At 39.8% G+C, this 27,587-nt stretch overlaps 3 protein-coding genes across 4 annotated transcripts in view; 1 reads left to right on the forward strand and 2 right to left on the reverse strand.

Annotated features, from left to right (window-relative positions):
- Positions 1–1,318: 1,318 nt before the first annotated feature.
- Positions 1,319–6,467, forward strand: pnrc2 (proline-rich nuclear receptor coactivator 2). Its single transcript, XM_061717287.1, has 3 exons — positions 1,319–1,533; positions 1,988–2,209; positions 3,824–6,467. Exon 3 carries the CDS (start codon positions 3,844–3,846, stop codon positions 4,306–4,308), a length of 465 nt encoding a protein of 154 aa, XP_061573271.1. The 5' UTR covers positions 1,319–1,533; positions 1,988–2,209; positions 3,824–3,843; the 3' UTR covers positions 4,309–6,467.
- Positions 6,468–7,218: 751 nt separating this feature from the next.
- Positions 7,219–8,188, reverse strand: fabp10a (fatty acid binding protein 10a, liver basic). The gene is made up of 4 exons (XM_061717288.1): positions 8,029–8,188; positions 7,776–7,948; positions 7,417–7,506; positions 7,219–7,320 (listed from the first exon to the last, which is right to left on the reverse strand). The coding sequence occupies exons 1-4, from the start codon at positions 8,093–8,095 to the stop codon at positions 7,270–7,272; spliced, it is 381 nt and encodes a 126-aa protein (XP_061573272.1). The 5' UTR covers positions 8,096–8,188; the 3' UTR covers positions 7,219–7,269.
- Positions 8,189–8,818: 630 nt separating this feature from the next.
- The window catches only part of myom3 (myomesin 3), a 64,282-nt gene continuing 45,513 nt past the window's right edge, over positions 8,819–27,587 (reverse strand). For both annotated transcript variants that reach the window (XM_061717283.1, XM_061717284.1), the window contains 19 exons: positions 24,791–24,917; positions 21,788–21,969; positions 21,534–21,648; positions 19,838–19,994; positions 19,371–19,477; positions 19,012–19,056; positions 18,673–18,809; positions 15,916–16,060; positions 14,843–14,902; positions 14,177–14,244; positions 12,792–12,902; positions 12,430–12,517; positions 12,256–12,294; positions 11,937–12,042; positions 10,168–10,331; positions 10,024–10,060; positions 9,802–9,824; positions 9,639–9,694; positions 8,819–9,540 (listed from right to left, as the gene is read on the reverse strand). In XM_061717283.1, the coding sequence (XP_061573267.1) occupies positions 9,271–9,540; positions 9,639–9,694; positions 9,802–9,824; positions 10,024–10,060; positions 10,168–10,331; positions 11,937–12,042; positions 12,256–12,294; positions 12,430–12,517; positions 12,792–12,902; positions 14,177–14,244; positions 14,843–14,902; positions 15,916–16,060; positions 18,673–18,809; positions 19,012–19,056; positions 19,371–19,477; positions 19,838–19,994; positions 21,534–21,648; positions 21,788–21,969; positions 24,791–24,917 (2,037 nt within the window). In that variant the 3' untranslated portion in view covers positions 8,819–9,270. The remainder of the gene's footprint in view (positions 9,541–9,638; positions 9,695–9,801; positions 9,825–10,023; positions 10,061–10,167; positions 10,332–11,936; positions 12,043–12,255; positions 12,295–12,429; positions 12,518–12,791; positions 12,903–14,176; positions 14,245–14,842; positions 14,903–15,915; positions 16,061–18,672; positions 18,810–19,011; positions 19,057–19,370; positions 19,478–19,837; positions 19,995–21,533; positions 21,649–21,787; positions 21,970–24,790; positions 24,918–27,587) is intronic.

Below are 27,587 nucleotides of genomic sequence, written 5' to 3' on the forward strand. Positions count from 1 at the left end.
TCACAAGTACTGCTGGACTTAGATGCTGTAAACCATAGCATAGATAAAATACGAGAGAAAAAGAGATAAAAAAAATATAAGTCCCCCGTTAAGTGCGTAATAAATACAATTATTTTTTTTAAATATGTATAAAAGCGGGTACAAAAATGAATAGGTAAGATCAGCTGTTTATGAGTCTGATAAACGATGGCAACAAAACGTTCAGAAGGTATACCAAATCCTGTAGTTAAATGCAGTAGTAGGTTGAAAAATATGTTTTTGTATTCTAGTAGTAGGTAAAATAGTCATTTCAGTGTACTTATTATAAATCAATGAGAACCAAAACACAATTCACATCATGCTAAGAGAAAATGACCAACAAAACTTTACAAAAACAAGATGTGAATCCTGAACGTATTTTAAATAATAATAACTCTTTGTAACTGTTTGGGAAAAACATTTGAATCCAAGTATATTACAGTCTTTGGGTTCGGTGTGGGAAATGCCTTCAAAGAAACAAGTCCAAATGACTTTCCCATATGTCCCCTCAGTTATATGACACCCAGATCACACTGTTGCGTGGCAGCATTCGGCCCTTTGTGTCTCGGCTCACCCTCTGGGTTATGGCACAAAGGAAATAGTGTAATCAACCGTGTTATTAATCGTGCTGCTCATCAAATCCATTTATTTACGTGTATGGCTCAACATTCTGCATCACTTGAACCAGGCGGGGGTTAATAAACTAGTAAGAAGGCAGAGTTTCACTGCAATAATAGTAAGTTGTTTGTCTCCAGACAGATGAGATGGGGGGGATGGGTTGCTCAGACATGGGCTGCTATGTGGTTATAACACCCTGTTGCAGCTGTTGTGAAGCGGCTGAACAGGTTTTGACCTACATTCATGTTGGAACCCGTTTCCTGTAATGGAACACGCATGAAACACTACAACACATTTAAACTATACTTGTTTATCTGTTGGTCAGCATTACATAACACAGAATATCAACTATTATAACCCCTAACCCTTGATATGGTACTTCATATATCGAGTGAAAGCTCATCTGAGTATCGTAACTTGAAAACGGGAGGGTTTAAGTGATCAAAAGTGTGTGTTTTGTTTTTGTATTTTCACTTCTCTCAGGAAATACCCGAGCAAGCTCCAACAAAAGAAACGAGAAGAGAGCCAGGCATTGACGTCAGCGGTCTGGCAACAGTCTTGAATGCGTCGACGTAGCTCTCCGCTGATTGGTCAGTCGGATCAGCCTCGGCCCGTGATTGGTCAGTCGGATCAGCCTCGCCCCCTGATTGGTCGGATCTCCGCGAGGACGGATTACTTATCTCCGCTGTAGATTCCATTTTGTTGCAATTGAGAGACAGGAGGAGAAGTGGCTGTTTCGTCAACATCGCCCAGGCGTCGTTTGGTGGGGGATTGGTAGAAAATACAGCTTGCTGTGCTTCCTACACAGTCCGCAGAGGGGATTTTAGAGGCAAAAACATATTTCATTCTGGCGAAAAAAAGGCTTTAACAACCAAGCCTAAAAGGCGAAAGGAGTCGGTAAGAGAAACAATTTTGCGCCTCGGCGCCATATTGAGCTGCGTTTCTTTGTTTTGGTTTGGTGCCAACGTAGAGTGAAACTGTGTGCTGAAACGTTCATTTTAAAACATTTGCATTCGCCTTTTTTATTTTCTTGCATTCCAAGAGAGATTAACATTTTTTTATAATTTATTTTTATCAACATGCATACAAACAACACTAGGACGCTGATATTATGCAATATTTCCATCTCAGAGTCTTTATCTCATGAGTTTTTATATCAAACTATTTATTGTGACAAATATAAATGGTTATAGGTCAATTCGGTTTCGTAGGTAATTCTCTTATGTGATGACGCACTTTTTCCAAACACGACGGAAATTATATAATTGATATAAAAACAATGTAATTATATAGCATTTACTATTTTTAAATGTATACATGTAAAAATAAGTGTGTATTCCGTCATTTTCAGAGGGCCGTCGACTTCTTGGAGCATCGTGCCCCGAGGTGAGTTGATGTTCAGCTCGGCTTCACGGGAAAACAACGCTCTTTGGCACATGAACACCTCAGACCTTGCTGGACGAAAAAGTGCAGCGAGAAGTAGACAGAAAGCTACTTCGAGGACCTGGGGACCCGTTGGAGGAGAAAGATTGAAGAGGGACATCTGCTTTGTCAACATCCTACCAACAAAGAGGTGAGTGGGGGAGGGGAGCTCTGCTGCTGCACGTAGCTCAGCTGCTTGTTGTTCACACTTGGAGTCACTACCCTGAGATTTTCACGGGTGTGTGTAAATTTATATATATTAGGACCGTCAAACGATTCATTTTTTAAAATAGTACATTTATTCATATTTTTTGCCGTTCTAAATTACCCTTTTTAGGTATTTTTTTACGTTTTTAATACTGTTAACAACATGAGAAAGGGCAAATATTCTGCTTTATGGCAATGTTTATTCAACTTTCAACAAAAAAAAAAGCTTTTGATCTGAATGTAACATTCCTTCATAAATACAAACGCAACGTAGTCCCCAACTTTACACTTGTAAAGACTCACTTAAGATTCCTTTTTTTTTTTTTTTTTTTTAAGCAGCTCAATGTAAAACAATGAAGCATATGCATCAATAACATTGTACAAGATTTTATTTTATTTTATTAGGATCCCCATTAGCTGATGTAGTTTACATCAACTACTCTTCCTGGGGTCTGATCAATAAATCAATAAATCAATAAAATAATATGATTAAAAAATAAGAATACAGTTCAGAAATACACTAACAAACATCACAAAAAAAATTACATAGACAACATACAGTCTATAAAAGTACTGGCCATTAGCAAATCAGCAAATTTAGCAAGCAAATAGCAGCAAAGCATAGTCTTAACATCCAATCAGATATAGTCCATGTGATTTTGTAGGGGATCATCACACATATACAGTGTCAAAACACACTCGGATACAGCAAGACACACCGTAAATAAATCAGGTGATAAGAAGTTGGCCAGTTAAATTTTCCATGTGATTATGTAAACGTCACATGGAGGAAAATAAAAGGCTCTAAAAATATCCCCTTCTCCTAAGTGGGAGCAAAACAGGGTGATACAAAAAATAAATTACAAATATAGTACACATGTAACTAGAGTTGTCCCGATCAGGATTCTTTTAGCTCCCGATCACTTGAGTTTGAGTATCCCAAGTTTTCTTTTATTGTCCATTGGAGAACAACATGGACATATATTTCAACAAAGCTTATCAGCTCTGGTGCCACAAAATGTAAAAACACGAAATTGTAAACTAAAACAAAAAGTGCAAAATAGTGCAATAACATAAAATAAATACATTTAACTTCAAAAGAGGTAGTTGAATGACATCCAGTCAAACTCACAAACACAAGAAAATTAAAATACTTTTTGGCTTCTGAATGGCATGAAATGAATGGCAGCAGCTTAATGCAACATGAACAAATATAAAATTTCGCAATTCAAACACATAAACCATGTTAGTTTCACTTACTTCGTCACTTCCTGCCGGCCGCAGACCGGAAGTGACGCCGGCCGGAAGTGCCGTTAAATGCAACAATATATAAAACAATTTAATATATATTAAAAACATTAATAACTAGGTATGTCCCAATACTTTTTTGGCCGATACCAATGTTTTGAAAATGCCGTGATCGGGCGGCCGATCAATCGCGACAACACTAGTCACTAGCCTGTAATTTTCACACGTGTATGTTTTTATTTTATATATATATTGTATACGTTTTTTTTAATGGCCAAGTCAATAACAATATTTACTTTCTCCTTCGTAGGTGACACGTAGAACAAAAACATGGGAGGTGGAGAGAGGTACAACATTCCAGTTTCCCACCCCGAACGCCCCAAGAAGAACCATCAACTTGGCAAGGCCAAGCAGAGAAGCCGTGACCAGAATGGCGTAGCAGCATCTGCGGGAGGGGCAGGGGGCCTTCACAATCACGGCCACCGTCGGAGCGACAAAGGCGCTGCCTACCACAGGTCTCCGGAGACGCGGCAGGCCGCATCCACGGAGAAGAATGCTTCTGTCCGTTTGGCCACCAACTATGATCAGAACTGGGAAGGTGCCGTGTCGCACCTCAACACGTTTCTGACGACCCAGGGCAGCCCAGGCTATGCAGGGCCCAAATTTAGTGAGCCACCGTCACCCAGTGTATTACCCAAACCCCCAAGCCACTGGGTGTCTTTCCCAACAGGCTCCTTTGATCACAGGGAGATGATGGCCTTTCAGCTCAAAAGTCTCCTGAAGGTGCAGGCTTGAGACCTACACTTTGTTTAAAAAGAGCCGATACATGGACTGAGACTGAGGCTCTCACTAACCAGGAACACCCCAGAGCTGTAATACACTGTTGTTTTTAAGTCGACCTCCTAAAGTTCAAGTTGGGCATTTAAAGCAATGATTTGCGACTAAATTAAATTTTTAAATCTAGTATTTTTAAGATATTACAGCCTTGTTGTCTTGCTGATCAGTGAAGCCTTTCAAGTCTTTGTGACTGATAAACTAGATTCTTTTAGTCTTTATGTTTTGTTATTTTTATTGTTGGTTGTTAAAGCAGATTGAGTGTGCTTGCTTCCCCCCCTTCCAGACAGTGGGTGTCACATCAGTTTAATACTAGTTCATTACATTTATTGTCCATTTCTATGGACAGACACACGTTCTCAACTACTCAAGTTTAAAGATAATCATTTGGACTGACCCCTGAAGTTTCAGGTTCTAGACCAACATCTACTTTAAGTTGTTTTGTTTTTTTATGTAACAAATGAGCCCCGTCTTGCGTAACACGCATTGTTTGGAATTGGGGGAGCAAAAACACTCAACTGTTGTTCTGCAGGGGAAAAGTCTATTATATTGGAGATGAGCTAGCATATATGGAAAGAATGACCTCAAAGGAAAAGAGACCATGGCACACAGGCCTTGGACCACGACTCCTGTACCCTTTTTTCTTTTTTCTTTTTAATTGCGCTGTGCGCACATGCACTATAGGAGTTGATCGTGCCTAAGGTCTGATACTCTTATCATAGCATTATTTTGTACAAGTCCTTTTTGTTGTGATTGAAAGGTGTTTGAAGCGCTGTGTGTTACCAAAGCAATGTTTTTGCTGCGCCCCCTCCCATTTTTGTTTTAGAGCCCTTGGTATCGTGGACACCGACGTCACTCCTTCTTCGGCTTAATCAGCCTCAGTCGTTGACATTGATTAAGATTGAAGAGATTGCAGTTGTCCAACTATTCATCCGGTTAAAGTACTGTTATTGCTCCTTTAGTTTTTCTCCCTGACATGGATGCAGCCTCAACTTGCGGAAGGGGGCCTGCCGTTTATGACGTGGCCCTGTTGGCTGCATGCACTTCAAGGAGGAGCCAAAGAGTGAGTGGCCTAAAGGAATGAAACACCACGCAGGAGGCGGGTCTTTGTGTTTACAAATTTGTCTCCAAGGGTGGCTGTGCTGTAGTCGGCACACTTGCTGCCTCTGCCTGTTGTTTAACCCTTTGCACTGCAATTAGACTTTTTGTGTAAAATGTGTGAACGACTTGGGTGCTGCTGAAACAATGAAAATGCAGTGGACTATCTTTGTATGTATGCTCTATTTTTGTGATTCATTCCTCTATGGAGGCTCTTTTTTTTCCCTTTGCAGAATTGAATCTGCTTATGGTTGGCGGTAAAGATAACAAAACAAATAGATGGTCAGTGTATTAGAGCCATGTAAATATAATGAAATGTATAAAATACTTGTAGCATATGTACATTTTACAGGCTGTTTGATGCCTGTCTGACAAAAGTATTTTTAGTAATAACACTGAATGTATAAGACATGCTACGGACATGTCTTAAATACTGAAGAATATTTTTGTTAAAAAAAGAAAAAAACTGCCTATACCATATGTCAGTACCCCGCACTGTTATCTTGACAGAGATCTTGCACATGTTTTTGTACTACACGGTGTACGGTCAGCAATGTTAAGTGCAAATCATTTTGTTTCAAAGGAACTTGAATATATCGAGATTTTAAATCATTTTTTTTATCTTGAGACTTTCCAGATTAAGTTGACAAACGGTGCCTAAGTTAAAACCCATCCCGGAACAGACATTTCCTTTGGCTATTATATTATTAAAATCTGACCATTAATTCAGGCACTTTCGGCTCTCAGCTATTCTTCCGCTAGCTGATGGCTGACAGAGCTGTTAAATTTCTGCTTTAAGTTCAAGTTCTTTTGTTACACATGGGAAAGTCTTAAATTGGAAAAAAAAAAACAATTGGCTGCTAATTTCTCCCCTTTTGCGAAAATGTCACTGAATATGAAGAAATATGCCCCCCTTTTTTATTTTTAAAGATTGGTATCAATTGATGTTCGAAAATGTTACGTTTCTATGAATTGAAGACAAAATAAGAAAAAAAAGAATAAATCCCTTCCCCTCCCCCCTACATCTGTGTTTTGTCTTTATGTATAACTTGAATCCTAGGGCATTTTGTATGTTAAAATCAAAGAAACATTACCAGCTAAACCATTTAAATGCTGGGCTTGTTAAACATGGATGTGAAAACTTGATTATTTTCGTAAATGTCACACAATAGTTTACACCATGCACATTTTGCCATAAACTGGAATATAAACCAGGCCTTAACGCTGGTAAAGTCTGGCTGTCTCCGTTTGATTCAAGTAGATAAACGTGAAGACATTGCCAGCTGCAGACAGAAAAGCAAACTGCACATGCCTTTGTGTATGAGGTCTGTATTGATGCCGTCTTTGACAGCTCATTGCATAATAATGCGTCAAAGGCTTTTCAGGTCAGCTCAGGTCGACAACAAATCTTTATATTATGAAAGAGGACCTTCGGAGGAACTGACAGAACCCAGCTCAAAGCCTGTAGCGAGAGCATCAGTGAGACGGTATATGAAGGAGATCCTTGAAGTGGCAGCAGGAGCCGGTAGTTGAGTGAAATGTGCAGCTTTGCCTTTCAGCCATGACCTGATTGTTGAAGAGGAGCTGATCTGTGAGTGTGGTTCTTTATGTGGCCTGTGATGCTGACCGGAGCACCTTTGTACCTGCTATAGACAGTTTTTATCTATTTATATTTTTATGTTGTATTACTGCTTTGTTTTCTTCCCCCATCACGTGATTCACAGAAGAATGTCATGCGTGGACATTTTCACAGAGCAGTGACACAAACCACACTTAGTAGGCAAACTTTTATTTAAATAGACATTGTATTTGTTGCTGTCAAATTTACACCCTTTTGCTCTTCCTGATAAGAGTTGCTGAGCCCATGGTCAAAGTCTGAAAACGAGGGGAAAGAATTAATGTCAAAGCATTTTTGATAGTACTATTTTTTTCTAGTTTGAGATACAAGTCTCCTAGCAGCGTAGAGCATACCTCCACCATCTCTCCTCCCTTCAGCTCCTGCATGTGGATGAACTTGCCAGTGTTGCAGACCAGTTTGCCTCCCTCCATGTTGACGGTACACTGCAGTCAGAGGAGGAAACGGGTCACTACAAGCTCAGTAAGATTTTACACACAACATAAATACAAAACAGATACAGCACTGAGCCAATACTTGAGTATTTTGTTAAACAGAAGCCAGCTGCAGCTTTTATTTAAAAAGACATTGTAAAGTTAAACCCTAGCCTGTAAGGAGAATACAACAGTAATTTTTCTCTTAATAATATAGCTATTTTAAAATAGTTGCACAGTCAAAGATTTGGCAAAATAAGTGATCAATAAATGTGATGGACCTTGAGCTTCTTGCCAACCATGGTGGTGATCTCAGCCTCCTTGCCGATGGTGAAGGAGTTGGTCACAGACTTCCCTGGTGTCTTGGAGGTGATGACGAAGCTGTTACCCGTCTGCTTGATCTCAGTAATCGGCTTGATGTCCTTGGCCATCTTGATGACATCTTCTGAGAGTTCTGTGGAGCAAAAAGTTAGAATTATTCCGTGCACTCTCTCAAACGATTATGTGAGTACTGATCTGTGTTGAGTTTCTCACCCATAGCCCTGAGGAACTGCTCGTAGTTCTCCTGGGAGTACACCTGCCATGTTCCACTGAAGTCCATGATTTCTAGTCGGGGTATTCCTTCACCAAGGTGGCAGGAGGCTGAGGCGGCTGAGAGAAGCTCGACACAATGTGGAGACGGCGAACGTGCACCCACACCTTCTTATGCTCAAAGGCAGGGGGAGCCCATTAGTTTGTGTAATGAGTAACAGGGTCCTGGGAGAGATAACCGCGGCTGTTTGAACAACCTGGGGGTCGCTTACCCCTGATTGCAGATCATGAGGTTACGTTTTTTTTGTGTTTAAAAAAAAAAAATCACATATGTATATATATATATACAAGATTATATACATATTTATTAAAACAAACTATTATAAAATATTTTTGTGGACCCGTTTTCCATGAATATTTGTAATAAATGCAGAACAGGCTGCACATGAACACGTTTTGAGCATCTCCCAGTGTCTCAGACTTGACTGAAGTTTGTTTGGACAAAATTAAAAAGAATGAACTCGTGGACTCGGTATTTCATGGAGTGATTTTGATTAGATCGTGTCTTCAGTGAACCTCCGAACATGCTAATCTGAAGTCACCTGACAAACTAAAAACCTGCGCCGGGGTTAACGACACTGCGGTCTGTTTGCTTCATGGAACAGGAAGACAAGATCACTTGTTGGAACACAAAAAGCAACCAGATTTGTCTTTACCTGACACAGGAACGTATTAATAAAAATGCATGGCTATGTGTCAGGTTTATAAGCTTATAAGACAAACGCAACAGAGACAATAATTGGAAGTTGCTTTATTGAGCACACACATGCACAACACTGAAAGCTCACTAGATGGAGTTGCAGCTTTGGTGATATAACACACAAGCACTTGCAGTTACATCATAATAGCGGAACAATGCATCCATTAATTGCATATATGCTAAGAGTAAGTGCAGCAGTAGGATTTAATCAAACTAATATTTAATGTCAGAGATAAAAGGATATCTCTATTTGGTTTTACTTGGCCAATTAATTTGGTTACGGTTCATTACGTAACTAATACTAAACTGAACTTTCCTCCTCCAGCACATCAACAGTAATGTAGTTACTGTAGGAGGGAAATCGTGTCACTTCTCATTTTAAAAGATAAAAAGCCCAACTTTGGTGAAGAAAGTCCCTACGTGGTCAAATCTATGCATATCTAAGCGGGAACTTCCAGCAGAAAGCGGCGACTGAATTTGCAGTCTTAACTCATTTCCACTGCATTAGGTGGAGGCTTCTCTCCCGCCTTGTACACGCTCACGGTCACGTCCACCGTTTCAGACCCATACTGATTCCTCACAAAGATGCTGTACTTTCCAGAATCTTCCATTTGGACCTTGTTGATGGTGATGCAGCTGTGCTTGGGCTCTTTACTGATGGTGAACTGAGTCAGATCGAGGATCTCCCTGTCGTTACGGAGCCAGAAGATCTCTGGGGCCGGTTCACCCTCGATGAAGCACGACAGGCACAGAGACTGAGGAGAAGAGGAAAGAAAACAAACGAGGTGAACGGCCACAGTGGTGGTCAAATAGCAAATAGTCATAACCTCAGCGGTTTCTGACAGTGCGGTACCTTGCCCTCCAAGATGGCTACAACATCAGGAAGACCCTTTGTCACTTTGGCGCGGTCTAAAATAAAAAAAGGCAACAATAACTGAGCTGGTAGTCACGGGAGAATCTTTTAATCTCTGTCAGCCTCAAAATGCCTCTGGATTAACACATGACGCCTGACTCACTTTTCTCAGCAATGGCCAGTTGCCTGAGGGGGGAAAAGAAAAGGTCACGTCAAAATGACTTTGCAGAATCGTGCAACGATGATCAGGGAGGACAGTTTTAAAGAAAATCATAATAATCCCTGTGTAGGTATTTGTGTTAGTTGTGATTTCAGACTGTTTTCAGTTAGTGACACAACAAGCCAGGCCTGATTCCTCTTTTAGTGCACGTGGTGTAGGACTTACTTCAACCTTTGGTGTTCCAGCAAGACGTCTGCAAAAGCTGTGGAGGTGTTTATGGAAAATAATTATAATTACAATGAGGATAGATAACAGCAAATCACATATTGATATTCATATCAATTTGTGTAAAGACACATTTCCACAAACCTTTTCCAGACAGATCAAGAAACCGTTTGTGTGTCTCTTGGCCATCAAACATCTCCAAGAAATATTTGCCTTTATCGTTCTCTGTCGGGTTTAGGATTTCGATCCAGACTGCCTGCAAGCTGCTGCCGGGCTTTGCCCTGGCCTCCAGGTCAATCCGCTTTTCGCTAAATTAAAGGAGTAAAGGAGCAGACATATCCTGGTTATGATTAGGAAACAGTTACTGTTACAACCAAAAACGTAATAACGGCCAATAACGTAATAACTGCCAATAATGTAATAATTTTGGCCATTTCAAATGTAATAAAGCCAATAGTGTAATAATGTGGCAATAATGTAATAAAACTTTTGAGTCAATAACGTAATAACTTTTTGCCGATAATGTAATAAGGCATTACTTTATTGGCTGGTTATTACGTTATTGGCCTGGTATTAAAAAAAAAACCTTTCAAAATGTAATAACTGGTGCCGATAATGTCATAACACATAAATATGACTCTTGGAAATAAAGGTTTTTTTTGCAGTTTTTGTTGGCTCAAAAGTTTTATTACATTATTGGCACATTATTACACTATTGGCTTTATTACATTTGAAATGGTCAAAATTATTACGTTATTGGCAGTTATTACGTTTTTGGTTGTAACAGTTACCAAGTTAATATGTGCAACAAAATTATACCTAATCTTTTGTCAAGTTTTCTTTCCTAGTTATCTTTAACTACATGCAATGGAGCCTTTGTGGTTTTGAGAAACTATGGAAAAGACAACTTTTATCGGCTGTTGAACACATTTCTGAACCAGTTTGTTTGTGTTGTGCCCAGATTCTCCAGCAGGTGGTGCTATCAACCTTGCTAAAGAAACAACTTACATATTTTGAGTATACAAACCGTGGCTCCGTTTTAATCTCTTAGAATGAGTAATGCGTTGAAATACTGGATCAAGCATCACAAGCTGTTTGACTAAAGATAATTTAACATGGATGTCTTCATTTTATTCCTTTTGGACGTGTTTCGCTGCTCTATTATCTGTCTTTACAAAGCTTGTATTATTTAATTGATGAAAACACATCAACAAGGTGAACCTGATGTTTTCAAATTGTTCATTTTCTTGCAAACATTTAAAACCCTTTGTAGGAGAAGTTCAATGCACCTTTGAGAGGGAGAACAGTTTGTTCCAGACTCTGAATGTGAAGAATGTTGCAGGCTTGTAAAAGTAAATTAAGCAACCAGGAGGAAGGTTATCAAACACTTAATTCTTGACTTATAAGGCAATGTAAGAATAGGCCTCTTTAAGAAAAGCTAAGCACTGAATATTTGAATTAATTTCTGCAAGTATGAGCAGCAAATGATATTTCAAGGGTTAAAAAGTACATTAAACATGAAGGTGGGACCAGTCCTGTATCATCCAGCTCTTATTTCTGCTGCATTTGTGTGGAAGCTGAAGGTGTGGAGCCAGTTCACCATTCATACAGATCAGAAACCATCCATGGTTGGCATTATTGATAACTCTACTGATCATGTCCTTAATTGCACGAGTAGAATCTGTTTATGCTCTGTTCTGTGTGAACTGCAGCCGCGGATATGTCCTCAAGTACCTGTCCGTTTTCCAGCTGATGACTATTCACGACTTCCTGCTTTGCATTTGCAGGGTTGCGTCCCAAGTAAATAACGTGACCACACAGCTACTCTGCGGTAATTAATCGAACTGAATTCAGAAATGTAATTAAAACTACTCTCGGTGGGACGTCGGGTCAGAGAGGAGCTCAGGACTCACTTGAAATGCCAGCTGGTCTTCAGGAAGCTATTGTAGTATTTGAAGGAGCAGTAGAGCTTGAAACCTTCAGTGGTGCTGTGGACCTTCAGATCACTCGCTGACAGAGCTGCAGAGAACCGGTGCTCTTCATTACTTATTAACACAGTTTGCAGGCATTTCACCTTCTTTTATAATTGAAAATGTATTTATATGTTTTCTTTTTAAAAAAGGAGGACAACACACCAAATACAATACAATACAATCAACCAGTGTGGCTTTCTGGTGAATTATCCTCATCCCAACACAGAACAACTCACACTGCAGGATGGTTGTAACTCACCACACTGTTTGCTTAGATGCTGGAGGAGCTTTTCAAACTCTGCAACAAAGAAAGAAGAAAAACAACTCAGAGCAGCCCCTAGAAACACTAAATATAAAGTTAAAACAAAGGAAATGCATGAATCGCTTCATTTCTACTATTGATTGATCAAATGGGGATTCGAGCGTGTCTCACCAGCGTCCACTAAGTCCAAGGTGCTGACATCCTCTCCTCTCTTATCAGACACCACAGCTCTGTATAAACCAGCCTCTTTCCTTGTAACCTGAGAGAAAATACTTCAAATTAATTAGTTATTACCTCTGGAAGAGCCAATGTGTCTGATTTGATCTTTTAATTATTAGATCAAATTAACCTCAGTTGAAGGTGAAACCAGGAGCATCTGCACATCAGACTTGTCTTCACTAAATCCTCCACACATCAGCTGTCACTGTGTTTTTCCTCATTTTCTAAAGCAGCTACACTTCATACATGATGATTGATATTTGTGAGAGCTCTCATTTGAAGAGCGGCCGAGGCCGTATCGCCGTGCTGCGTACCTGCTGGATGGTGAACGAGCTGACCCCCGATGACTGATCATAAATGACCCCAGTCATTTCCACGTCGTCCTTAAACCACTTGAAAGACGTCTCCTTGTTGGTGTTTGTCACCTGAGTGGAGAGAGATATACGCGTAGCTGTAAAAACCGCAACGTGTGGTGCATCATTTGTTATTCCTGTCTTACTCGCTAACAACTTATTTAGCTTGTTATTGATTTATGCACAGGCACCATGTCGGTTGTGGGATTAAATGCACAGAAATGCAAAGAAGAAAGTACAACCTCTTGAATCCAGGGGTTTTCCTATCAGGACATAGTTACAAAATCATTCCCTTCGTAGGCCTTAAAATAAGTTTAGCACAAGAATACATGACATCTTTTGTTGCATCATTATTTATCGTGCCATTGTTTCTTTGTAGGAGTCACAAATTCCTGATCTACCACGAATCTCCTCGGCCGACCAAAGTATCATTTAATTAAATATGAGCCCATCTGTGCAAGCGCCACAGAAAATCTACATTAAGATGTCTGAAAATAAATAAATAAATGAGTTAAAGTGTTGTAATAGCCCGGTCAAAGTGGAGCACTTAAATGTTGTGGTAGGACATTAAGAGCGGCGTCAAAAGTTACTGCTGCTAAAAGTTGTTCTACGAGCTATTAAATCATGAAATGCAACGTTTTTATCAAATACTGACACCCTGTAATTTGTCATGTGGCGTTATTTACTGTTGCATTTATCTAATTCATCTCATTTTAAGTCTTGATAATGAACAGCGGATCATTTATTGCTTTCTTCTTATTAGTCCGGATCCATATCTGGATGCAAGATTGTCTCATTTAACCTCAGCGTCATTGTATTTGTCATCACTGAGGTCTCTCTCAAGATCTGATATTACTGATTATTGAGTGATGATAAACATGGAGGATTTCCTGGAAATGACAGAACATTTTTAACTCATTAACATTCTCATACTACTAAAGAGACAGAATTTGGTGGATGGTCAGAGATGGGTTTAGATGGTTTTACTGCATCTGTGGTTGGCTTTCACATAACTATCTAAATGTCTCTCATTGTGCTCAGTGTTTCAAAAATAGCAATGAAAAGGCCCTGTTTAAATAAAGTTACAGCGTTTGCTTTGACTTAACTCACTACAGGGACATATAATTTAAATTATAGATGACAAATATGACACAGAAGATGCAGTTACAGCTCCAACTGAAACAAACTGTGGATCACAACTATGATTATAAACAATCTTCAGTTGGTGAGGATAATTTTTTCAGGGGCAGGAAAGTAAAATTGTACCGATCAATTAAAGCCTCAACTTTGACAGCACGTTAAACTTATGGTCAGTAAGGTGTTTCACGTGTAAAATGTAAGTGTACCTTGCACTTTATGGTCAATTCACAATCCTTATTCACACTCCACGTAAAGAATTCCTGGAAATAAGGTCCTTAAAAAAGAAAACAAAGGGTTATTGATCTGTATGGAGCTCCAGCAACATTGACCATGGCACAGTTACTTTTCAGAGCAAGCGATGCACATTAATACACACGTATGTGGAGATACGGCCAAAATATGGCAGGGTCGTTAACTGAAACATGAGCTGAGTGGGGGGGGGGGGGTTGAAAACAGCATCCCACTTGTTGAGATAAAACGCATCTAATGGACAGAGCGCACTCGGCGTACTTTGAATCTCACTTGGACTTTAAATAGTGAACGTGCAGTTTGGTGTTATGTTTGCACAAGAAGGTACTGGGTTACTGTTCTCCACACCGACATAAAAGTTGGTCTCAGAGCTCAGAACCAACTTAATTTTCCCCTTTGTGAATCTCAGGGTTGAGTCCGTTTAAACCTCTGTGTCATTAAATGCAAAAATTACCCAGATATATTGCAGCTGTCAGATGCAGAAACCTCCATCCAGACTGAGATAAAGCAACGCGACAGAACTAACAGACTGTGTGACACGCTGATGCAGCACAGGAAGGTGCTTTTTCAACCGTCGGTGAACTTCATTTACTGTTTATTCCTGATTAATGAGCTGCTCTCACCGGCCTTCCTCTGACTGTCCCGTCGATTTGCATCAGCCAGTGCCAACGTCTCACGAAACTCTGGAACAGACACAAAGTGACACTGACGTTAAAATAAACCCAAACAGCAACCAAATCACTCAGGTGATCAGGCGACTCGTGCACTCAGAAATAATGGTGTAGCTGCAGACAGCTGAGGCATGCATCTCAATGACTTGCTGAGGTTACATGTCAGTGCACATCAAAGGTGGACAGAGTACTCGACCCCAGTACTTGAGTAAGAGTACAAATACTACTGGTCAAAATTTACTCCGTTACAAGTAAAGGTAGCTCAGTCAAAATATTACTCGAGTAAGAGTAGAAAAGTACTTGCTTTTAAAGGTACTTAAGTATCCAAAAGTAAATGCTTTTAAATAAAGTAAGATTAAGAGTAAATTTCTTATTTTCCACATCAGTAAATTATTATATTTTTTCTAAATTAATTGTTGCGGCTATGTCTTGACTTGTTGCGGCTCTGTCTTGACAAACGCAGGCTACTTTGGTGGTATCGTTTTGAGGAGGCTTGACGTATTTCCGCTTTACGTACATCCCAGTGGAGAGCGTGCACTGTGATAGGTCTCCTCCTTTGACAAAAACAGCTTGTGTCCAATAGGATTTTAGGGAAGAAGAAAAAAGAGCAGACCTGAAAGTAACAAGTACTTTTCAGCCTTCCTAGAAATTTACTCGAGTAAAAGTAAAAATATTTGTCTTGGAAATGTATTCAAGTAAGAGTAATAAGTACCAAAGAAATCTAATACTCAAGTAAAGTACAAATCCTCTGGATATGTACTTAAGTACAGTACTCAAGTAAATTTACTCCGTTACTATCCACCACTGGTGCACATATATAATCAGTTATATGTTTTAAAATGATTATTATTATCACTATTAGATGACTCGCTGTCTGCATCTCTTGGGGCATGCTGGGTTTTCTGGTCAGCTGCTTCTTGTTTGTTGGTTTCTTCATCATTCTGATCCGTTACAGTTTATGTTTCAGACTGATGTATAATGCAGGCGGCGTGCCGTGTTTGCTGCAGTGCGAACGCGGGGCTTACTTTTATCCACAAAGACCAAAGTGAACTGGTTTTTGGCGCGGCCGTCTCTCAGCTGGGCCGTGTACGAGCCCTCGTCCTCTGGAGAAAGCTGATCAAACAGCATCTCCACCAGACCTTTGGCCTTTTCAAAGTTGATCTTGCGGTGCTGTGGAAGAGCAAACAAATGTTGCCACGTACACACATATCAGATCTGGAGCAGACACATCGACCCACGAGTTGCACAGATCCACTGTGAACAGGGCTCCTTTCACAGAGGGAATACGCTCATGAATCAGAGCGCCGAGCCTCTGAAATGACAGACATACGCCGAAGATGAAATATTTCTTTTTTCTAAAAAGATGCAAACAAACAAACAAACAAACAAGCAGCGACACGGAGGAAACAGCCTTTGAGCTCATTTTCGTGGCTTTCATGCTCATCGAGATAAGTGTATGCCTTGGATGTTGATAGTCCTCGCTGGTGTGTGTGATTTGTAATGTATGGCAAGCCCCAGGCCCTAATCAGCTAAATGGCTTTTGAACTCGCAAACCTCAGCTGTGATCATTTAGAAATAATGCATAATCAGTACTGTTCAGACGGAGCTCTGATGTTTGGAAATAATGGAATAAATGAAAATGAAACACAGAAAGCTGCTGAATGGAAGCTGCTGAATATAAAGCAGTCGCTCACAAACATGAGAGATCTCACAGACACACGAGATACAGAAGGCAGAGTTACGAAACCACGATAAATATTCAGTGTTGCACTCGTTGTTTTCCCTGCGGCCACCTCGGTGCATGATTCAGTAGCCCTCACTGCAGCAAGGACTACTTTGAACGGCTGTCTTCACATATACGTATATTAATATGTGCGTTCACGTTCAGGGTGTGTTCCTGGATGATTAGGCTGTTTATCTTGGTTTACGTCTCACTATTTTTTTCACTCCATATTCCTTGTCGCTCTGACATAACCCCCCATGGTTAGGAGCGTCGTCGTAAACAGCCACAGCTTCCACTGAACAGCTCTGAGATAGTTTACCGAGCGTGTGCTTGTGTTTGTACGACGGAGTATTAGGGCCAAACAAAAAAACAAAAAAAGGAAATTACGAGAATAAAGTCATAATGTAATGAGAATAAAGTCGTAAAATTATGAGAATAAAGTCATAATATTACGAGAATAAAGTCGTAATGTTACGAGAATAAAGTTGTAATATATTATAAATTAATATATAAATATAACTTCACAAGATGCTCAATATTCTTCATTTTAACACAGGGAGAAGACTGCTCTTCCTGTTAGAGTTCTCATAAATTACCACTTTATTTTCATAATATTATTACTTTATTCTCATAAATTAACACTTTATTCATTACGACTTTATTCTCGTAATGTCACAACTTTATTCTCAGAATTTTACGACTTTATTCTCGGAATTTTACGACTTTATTCTCGTAATATTACGACTTTATTCTCATAATATTACGACTTTATTCTCATAATATTACGACTTTATTCTATTACGACTTTATTCTCGCAACATTACGACTTTATTCTCGTAATTTTACGACTTTATTCTCGTAATATTACGACTTTATTCTCATAATATTATGACTTTATTCTATTACGACTTTATTCTCGCAACATTACGACTTTATTCTCGTAATGTTATGACTTTATTCTCGTAATGTTACGACTTTATTCTAATAATTTTACGACTTTATTCTCGTAATATTACGACTTTATTCTCATAATATTATGACTTTATTCTATTACGACTTTATTCTCACAACATTACGACTTTATTCTCGTAATTTTACGACTTTATTCTCATTATATTATGACTTTATTCTCGTAATTTCCAATTTTTTTTTGTCTTAGTTTGGCCCTAATACTCCGTCGTATGTTTGAGACCAACACGCCACATTTAAAGTGCAAAGTTAACTTGATAAAAACAAGGAAACTATGTGTCATTGTATTTTGTCATCTTATATAACACAAAACAACAGTTTGCAGAGGTTTCCTGGTAGCTACAGTAAGTTCCCTTAGTGATGTTAGTTTGAAGAAAACCGTTCCCTCGTGTTGTTCTTGGGCATCGAACCTAGTGTGACACCTTAACCAGATGTGGACCTGGTGTGGTCTTCGTCTCTTCCAGGCTCCAGGAGCTTAACTCAGCTGCCAGTCCTCCCTGCGTGTCTGCCGCCGTACACACACCTGCTCCTCATCGCTGCTGACAGGATTGATTTCCTGCCTTACAGGTTGTTGACTAAAACACCGACTGCTGCTCTGGATTCATGCTGACTTGTCATAAAGACGGGGGCCTGCGCCCACACACGCTGGCAGTGTTGCAGCGTGGGATCTCATCGACGACGTCGGCACGTTTCCAACGTTTAGAACACAAAATGAGTAAAATCTCACACATTTTATGGACGTATTTGATCTTACATTAAAGCTGTGTGGAAAAACACACTTAAACTCAGATAAGACGTATAACTCTGTTTTTTTCGCATCTTAAATAAACATACACAGGGATAAAGAAACAGTAACTGATCACTTTGGTCTTTTATCACAATAAGACTATAAGAAAAGCTCTGAAATAAGAAAAAAAATGTTCACGTCCTAATTATATTTAATTCAACGAAGACTCCACTTGGTTCAAGTGATGTCAATTTGCCAATTTGTTAGGTGCATTGGTGGAATATTCCCCCAAACCGGGTTTTTGGACGGCGTTTGCTGAGGTCTCTTCATCTTTCTGAGCTGCTGTGATGCAGGTCAACGTACCGCAGTGCTGGAGATCTCTCTGTCGTTGCAGATCAGACACAGCTCTGCGGCGTTACTCAGACTCTCCGTCTGAAGCCAAACACGTACGGCGCCTTTCTCAGAAACCTCCACCTGCCAGCCTGACTTCAGTGCTATCACTGTTAATGGGAAAAAAAAAAAAACATACATGAAAGACAGTGAAGGTCAGATCACATGATCCATGCAGAAACCCAACACACAACAGAATGTACTGTTAAAACAAAAATACTCATCAACTGCAGTGATCAAACTGGTTAAACTGATATGTTTAATCAGAGCTTTTCTCCCCATGAAACATCTCAGTGGTTTGTTGGTACATACGGGGATTTCTGACATGCCAGCTGAGTTCTTTGAGACGTTCAAGGTCTGTAAAAGAATAAAAAAGAGAGAAGTGAGATTGGAAGCTGAAGGTGAATTAATCTTCGATCAGGACTGTTATGTCATCAAAATAATAACGGAACAAATTTGAGATGGATTGAGAACATGATGTGGACAGATGACCCTGCTGAAGTGGCTGTGAGGCGTATAATTCCCCGCTCAAGAGGGAAGCGAAACCCATCAACCCTCAGAATCAAAGGCTCTGTACACTCCTGCTGCCACCGGCTTCTTCAATAACACAATTGAGATGCTTTTTTATTTTTTTTTATTTTGCTTTATCGCTCTCACACACTTCAACTGACCTTCAGCGGTGAAATTGTAGCTGGATGACAGGTCCGGGCTATCGCTCATCTCCACCGTGTAGAGACCCAGATCCTCCACAGATGGGTCTGTGAAGGTGAGAACTGATCTGACAGACAAATTAAAAAAGTGACACATTCATGTACCGAGCTTCCTGTTCATCTGTGCGCCGTGCCTGTGCTGTCAGCCATCACACTCGGTGCTGTAAATCCCTCCTGGCAGCTGGGCATTATTGTGAGAAAGTACTCTTTAGCATATCTGAGATTTGGAGAACCTATATGTGAGAGTCGGTGTCCCAGTGAGAGCAATGTGAGAAACTTTCTCTGCTGCTTGTCCACAAGCGCTGATTGTTTGAAACCTCACTCTGCTTCTGGTCACCGCTCGACAAACAGGAGCTGACATTTTCAAAATGTGAAAACCAGAGGAAAGCAAAACCGTGGATGAATCTGCTCACTCGTGGACGACCTACCGACCGGCCTTGGTTTGTGCTTTCATCCTCCCTGCATCGATGGGTTCTTTGTAGTTTCTGCTCCAGAGGTACTCGCTCTTGCCGTCCATCTCAGTGGATTCATAGCCCAGAAATATAAACCCGTCATCATCCACACCAATCTCAATGTCTTTGGTGCCTGAGAATAAAAGCCATGGTTTTTCATTGTTAGAGCCAATTTTGTTTTGTGTTGTGCTCCCCATTTATTAACCTGTGTGGGTATGTGAATTGTTCTAGTGCCATTTTTGCAGAGTAGGTGGTATATGGAGTTTGGGGGAATGGGTTTCACAAAGATGAGGTAGGTGTGCTGGTTGCCGGTGAGCACACAGTTTTTTGACCGTCTTAACTTTGGCGTCGCATTGTTGCAGTTTCTGGTCTTACAGCTTTACTGGTTTTTCATGCAAGTTATAGTTTTATTAGTGCATGTAGGCAGTACTCGAGTTGTAAAAAAAAATCAGGGGGGATGGTGGATTTTATCATATGGGGACAGATAATTTGTGCTGATTACAAATAATATAATATATTACAAATAATAGCACTGACCAAAACACCTGCAGAAATACTGCAGGAATGACATAGCAGCAGTTAAATGCAGCCTTCTGTAAGCTTTAAATATCCACTGGGCTTACATCAAATACGGTACATCAAAACACAACAATAAAAAACAGTTTTCTGAACTTATCAATATGATTCTGTCCTTCACAGGATAAGTAAAATGGATCACTGCAAAAACTCAAAATCTTAACAAGAATATTTTTCCTATTTCTAGTTAAAATGTCTCATTTTAGTAAAAAAAAATCTCATTACACTTAAAACAAGACTCATCACTGGAAAAAACAACAATCTTCACCTGTTTTAAGTAGATTTTCACTTGAAATAAGTAGAAAAATCTGCCAGTGGAACAAGATTTTTTTGCTTGAAATGAGAAGATAAATCTTGTCCCACTGGGTGATTTTTCTACTTATTTCAAGTGAAAATTTACTTGAAACAGGCGAAAATTGTCAAATAAAGTGATTTTTCTGGTGTTATTTTTCCGGTGATGACTCTAAATGTTGAAATAGCAGTAAAACCACATTCATTGATGAAATGACATAAGGGATGGAAAGGGGGGATGGCAGTTTTACAGGGGGGATGATTTTGACCGTTTTTATTTCAGGGGGGGATGCCATCCCTCCTCATCCCCCCTCAACTCGAATTCTACATGTAGGAGCTTGTGTGTACAAATAAATATCCTTTTTGAGCATCACAGAGTATCTGTTACCGGTAAACCAGCGCCTCAGTGACTTGTAGGTTTTTTCTTGTTTGTTTGGGTCAAATCAAGTCAAGTCACAACATTGAAGTGGATCATTTTAAACATTTCCTAATCCACAATAAGCCCCAAACCCCACGAATTCTGTGTTGTTCTTGCTTTATGTTTTAGCTTCACAAAGCTGGATGCTTTTATTACTACATGTGCTGTTTGGCATAAAACTGCTTAATTTACTACTTAAGTGTTTTATTAGAAAGATTTCTGGTAAACTAGTGATACAACCGCTTCAGAGTGATGAAAGACCGCCTCAGAGCTTCCTCAGTGTTAAGATTTTTTAAATGCATGAAAGCCGATGAATGACTGTGCAGCCTTTCCTTTAACACCATTTGGAGTTTAATTTTTATCCCAGTATTTTTAGCGTAGACTGACCTGGTTGAGTCAGAACTGTGACTGGCTCAGACGGCAGAGAAGCACGACCCACTCCCGCCTCATTAACAGCCGACACACGCAGACGGTACTTCTGACCCGCCTGCAGACCCATCACCTGGATAATTCATTAAGATTATTCGAATATTCGGAGCAACGGACACACTCAGGAATGAAATTCTTCCAGGAGGGGGTTTTGAGAATATTAATAGGATTCTCTTGCTTCCTATGAATCATGAAGAATCGCTTTCTCTCACCTTGTAATGCGTATCAGAGACGGGCTCTTCAGTCAAAGCTGTCCAGATGTCTGACTGGTCCTCCTGGCTGATTTCCAGCAGGTAACCGGTGATGGGGCTTTGACCCTCGTACAGCGGAGTTGCCCACAACAGCACCAGGGAGTCACTTCTCACCTCCCTGAACTCCAGGTCGTAGGGGCAACCTGAGAAACAGAGCGCTGAAGTGAACTACGAGGCCGGGCTAACACAAGTCAAAACAACGAGAAATAACAGCAAAGTCGAAATGAGCGTGGCAACTTTTCTTAATCTACCCCGGCTCACTTCGAGGCGGCACATGGTACTCAATTTGCGTAATGATTTTCTGTCGCTTTTAAATTATTAATGGCACAGAGGAAAGCCCATTTGCCAAGATTAATGAGCTTTGCGTTTTTAGCGACGCTGTCTCCATTTTCAATATTAATGGCACAAAAAGCTGATGTGAGCGAGGCCAGAGCTGGTGGGGTCTCTGCTGAGCCGCCATATGCTCAGCGAGGACGGGGAAGCGCGTGCAGTCGGGCTTTTGTACAAGACGATTGTTTGAAATAATAATAAAGTGCATAGCTTGTGATGGTGGTTGCGTTTCATCTTAGCACACGGTTGGGCTGCACTCACATTTGCAGACACGCACTTTGTTTGTGAACATGATTAAATCAAGGTACGTTTCTGTGAGTCGCCTTAAATGACAACACGTGCAAAGTAAGTATTCGGGATGTTGCTTACATCATTTCCAGTTTTACCTGCATTGTTTTATCCCATAAATGTGACCTGCGTGTGCTTTTACCCTTCAACATTTTCAATTTCAAATAAAAGTAGGAGGTTTAAACCTCATGTGACTTCTCTTTTCTCCAGGTTGTGACATTACCTTGACCTTGTGGAGGGAGGGATTAATGTCACAACCCGGCTCACTGGGCCACAGTGAGACTAGAGACTGCATGCAAAGGTTTAGAGAGGTAAGGGGTTTGTTAATGGAACATATTATGGTCAAAATAGCATTTTCTGTGTTTGAGAGCATCTGTTTGGGTGTTTGAATTGATAGCCTACTAGGGATGGGCGGTATGGACTAAAAGATATATCACGATCATTTCTGACATTTATCCCGATAACGATAAAAATGACGATAAAAAAAATACCAATTCAACTCCACCTTTTTAACTATAAATCTATCACCACATTCAGTCTTTGGAGCCCCCAAAACACTGCTCTAAAAGAATATTAAATACTACTAAAATACACCAATTAAATTGAATAAATAAAAAGTAATTAAATGATTACACCTGTACTGCAAAACTGGAATGACTCAGATCCGCCATGTTTGTTACACAAGTATGTTACAACATATCAAAGGGAATTTTTCTTTCTTTCTTTCTTTCTTTCTTTCGTTCTTTCTTTCTTTCTTTCTTTCTTTCTTTCTTTCTTTCTTTCTTTCTTTCTTTCTTTCTTTCTTTCTTTCTTTCTTTCTTTCTTTCTTTCTTTCTTTCTTTCTTTCTTTCTTTCTTTCTTTCTTTCTTTCAGGCTCATATCTTTCTTTATTTCTTTCTTTCTTTCTGGCTCATTTCCTTCCTTCCTTCCTTCCTTCCTTCCTTCCTTCCTTCCTTCCTTCCTTCCTTCCTTCCTTCCTTCCTTCCTTCCTTCCTTCCTTCCTTCCTTCCTTCCTTCCTTCCTTCCTTCCTTCCTTCCTTCCTTCCTTCCTTCCTTCACGTACGTTGTGCGTCAATTTAACGCAGAACCATAAATCAGCTTTACACAAAAATCAATGGGAATTTATCGTTTTTACCGCGAGATGACAAATTCTTACCGTGGGGAATTTTTTTGACGGTTTATTGTGAACGGTAAAATATCGCCCATTCCTATAGCCTACTCAAAAATCAAAACATGATACAACTCTGTCGCTTTATTTACGGCAGCTTAAGTCTAAAATTTTCCAGGGTGGTGTGATGTCACAAATTCAGATCAGAGTAGAGTAACCCAGCTTGGTAGCACAAAGCTGTAACACCAATTTCAAAAGGTATTCATCCCTGGGTTTGTAGCCGAGAAGCTAATCCACGGCTTAAAATCAGCTATCATGGATGGAAATGTCAAGACAAGGTTTAAAAGGGGACTTTTATACTGTCTTACTGTGATATTTGAACCTGAAGCGTATACCCAGACATTTCAATAAACCTTCAGGAATTTGTTTTAGCTTTAGAAAACACAAAAAAATGTGTAAGATGTCCCCCCAAAGCAAAAGCAAAAGCAAAAGCAAAAGCAAAAGCAATAAGTTTCCTCTACTTCCAGCCACGCCAGGAATGCTTTATTCACACCCTAACAGGTCAAGGCCGCTCCATGGCTGCCTCTGCCTGGCCGGTGAGGATGCAGAGGCGCGCAATGCCTCCGGTAGTTTTTATTTCATGTATCAAATTTCCTCAGATGTTAACAAATAATGAGCCATTTTCCCTATCACTAGTTTAGCTGAGGTTTGACGTTTATGTCCCACTTCTGTGTAATTTCAGCCTCTTCTGCTCTGTCTTTACTGCCAGTCATTTAACCTGCAGCTAAAACCCAACATTTAAACCGGTAATAATGTTAAAAGTACTGTGTAATCTGTTTTGCAGCCCGCCTCCACCAGAGGTAATGTTATACATGCCAGGCAGAAGCAATGCATTATGAATACTACAAATAAACTCTAACTCAAGGGTGCAGTTTTAAATTATATTTCAGCTGCTTTATTATTCACTTAACTGCTGACCCCAGTTGGTACTCTAATGGCTCTAATGGCTCAATAAGCTAATACTATACCATGTAATTATGCCGGTATTTCATCTTGACCCGTTTATTTTGCTGTGCACACTTTTATCGGTGCTGTTTAACTAAAGGTAAAATGACAGCAAATGAAACAGGGTCCCCATGGTGACCGATGGTGTTTATATTTATCTGTATCCAATCTGTGGAGAAACACGAATAGCCTAGTCTTGAATTTAAAAGGCTGTGAGAGAAATTCAGGGTCACCTGGTTCTGGCATTGTCCACTCTTCACACAGGAAGGCTTCGCTCGCGTCCGACGCTTTCCCAACGCCGGCCACGTTGGTGGCAAATACACGGAACTGGTAGAAGTGTCCGCTTGTCAAGCTGCAAACCTGCAGACAGAAAGCAGGGAAAGTGGTGCTCAGCAGCTACAGTAAAGAGGATGCTTGTAAAGAGCTACAGGTTACATTTACACCAGTACACAATAAAACAATAAGTAAATCTAATTGGAAATCATAACTAATTAAAAAGATGGGACATTTAATTTTATTAAAAAAAAGGGTGCAGTATACAAGTTTGATCAATAATGATCCTTCTCTATTGTTTTATCTTTTGTTAAAAAATTATAAATGCAATAAAAAGGACTTGTTTTTCTTATTTAATCAAAGTAACTCCCCACACAGCAGTGCTCAGGTATGGTGAGACTGCAGAGGTTCACTGCCTTAACAGCTGCACTTCTCAGCCAAGAACTCATTTTACAAGATATTACTTGTGCTGATACTTTATTTTTTTTCCTGAGGCCCCAAGACATTTTTTCTTCAGGAAGAAAAGGGATTCAGTCCTATTGATCTGTTCATTGATCTGCCTATTCTCAGTATCTCAGACTCTAAGGGCCTTATCACCTCTCTGAACACTTATAAACCTCTGGCGCTGTTTTCACCTCTCGCTAGGCAACTAATTGACAAAACTGGAGGGGGAGCCTGTCTCACAGTTACAGCAGTAGCTGTCTGAAAGTCTCTGCCCCCTTTTCAGCATCTCTGGATCCCAATTTTACATTTAGGTTAAAAAACAGCTTCTTTTTTTTATCAGATCAATATGCATCGTGGGAAATCTGCCTGTGAAAATCAAGTGCAACTTTCTTCCACTAGATGGCATTCAGGCTGCATTTGATCATGTAAAAAAAAAATGTTCTTATCTTCCACTGGATCACCTTTAAATGCAGTGTTTTATTTGGGTTTTTTTATGAAGTGAACAAACAACAGAGTGCCCTTTCTTACAGTAGTGCAGTTTTGATCAATTTGATAAATAAGGTGCAAGTTTCTCTTAGAGTAAATGTGCAGGTTTGGTTGTTGTGGAGGCAGCTGGAGGTAAGTGGACGACTGGAACGCCACCACACGTCAAAGTGTCCTTGAGCGAGACAGAACAGAGCAGAGTGGTGTGTAGATGAACCGAGAACTTTTTATTTTCATCTCGGAACTAAAATATTGCGCTTATTTTCCTCTCAACTATATTAATCTGTCGGTTTTAATTATGCCTTCGAAACTCATTAAGTTTCAAAATAGATAAGCTTGCAACGTTTCAGATGTTGATAAGCTGTTAGTGGTTTTATTAAGAGTAATTTCGCCTTGGAAGTCCTCAGATGGTTTCATTTAAATAACTCAGAGAAGCTCAAAGAGGTACAAATTAAGTCTCTAAGGTTGTTTTGAGTACTTTTTACACAATCTCTTCACATTGCAGATTAATTTAGCTTTCCACGTTGCTGTCTATCAAACAAATAAAGCTTGTTTTCCCAATGTTTGAATGAGAAGGTGCCCAAACTTTTGGTCTGTACTGTATATTTTTATTTTTTTTTATTTAACCTTTATTTAACCAGGAGAAAGTCTCGTTGAGATTAATAATCTCTTTTACAAGAGAGTCCTGGCCAAGACAGGCAGCAACATGGTTACAAAAACAAATAACATAAGAACAATTTATAACAATTAAAACAGTTTTAACAAAACAGTAAACAGATCACAAAAATAGTCAAAATCAACAACAATCAAAGCACCTACAGCTAAATGTATTTGCTTCCAAGTCTTTCAGGAGAACTTTAAAAGCATCAAGTGAGACCAGATCTCTTAATAGAGCAGAGTTACAGAGCAGGAATTTTGCACAATTTTTGCTTCTTTTTTTTTTTATATATATATATATGTTATATTTCAGCGAGCTGTGGCAGAATAAACTACAACACTAACGCATTACAACAGTTAACATGTTGTTCATGTAAAGCTGCATGTGTTTTACAGATGGTACAGACACTGATCTGATAAAAAGGTTGATATTAAGTACATTTATCTTGCTTTCAACTGTCATTTTTACAAAGAACAGACAATTCTGTTTCTCGTAACGTTGACCTGTGCAGTGTTGCGAGCTGAAAAAGAGAAAATGTTTAATTCTGTAAAACTATGCTTCGTGGCAGGTGAAGTGAAGAAACTTCCAGAGCTAGATCATTGTTCTCGTGGCTGAAGCGACTCCCTTTGACCTGAGGGAGGCGCTGCATGTTCTCTTCAGAGAGTTCTGCCAAACACAGGGACCTGCAGCTCTCAGGACTCTGCTCCTCCACTACATGCAGGGCAAAACTCAATGTACAGTCGCACAGTCGCCGGCGTATTAATTGGCTTTGTCTTTGTTTTTTCCCCGGAGATAAAACCAACCACTCACACGCAACACATTTGCACTGTGCCTAATTATGGGAGCACCTGTAATCTTTGTGAGACAGGCTAAAGATTTTACTTTCCTGCGGGTCTCCATGGACACTGCTTGTTGCCTAGTGACACAGCCGGTGCGAGTGAGGGAGCTTTAGCTTATACTGTCATTACTTTAAAGCAACGCCAAAATGGAGAAAATGTTCGTATTATTATAATTGCATTTAAATTTTCCAGTGTAGTTAAAGACTGAAATGTTTCTGCGTTTACTCATATATTCTTTGTTGTCTGCAAACAGAGATTATAGATACTGTAACTTCCTGTGCGTTGTGCGTGTGCCTCTCTTTCTACAGTGTTTCAAGCAAAGGATAATTAAAA

Source organism: Cololabis saira, chromosome 3, assembly GCF_033807715.1.
Source record: "Cololabis saira isolate AMF1-May2022 chromosome 3, fColSai1.1, whole genome shotgun sequence".
Lineage (NCBI taxonomy): Eukaryota > Metazoa > Chordata > Actinopteri > Beloniformes > Belonidae > Cololabis > Cololabis saira.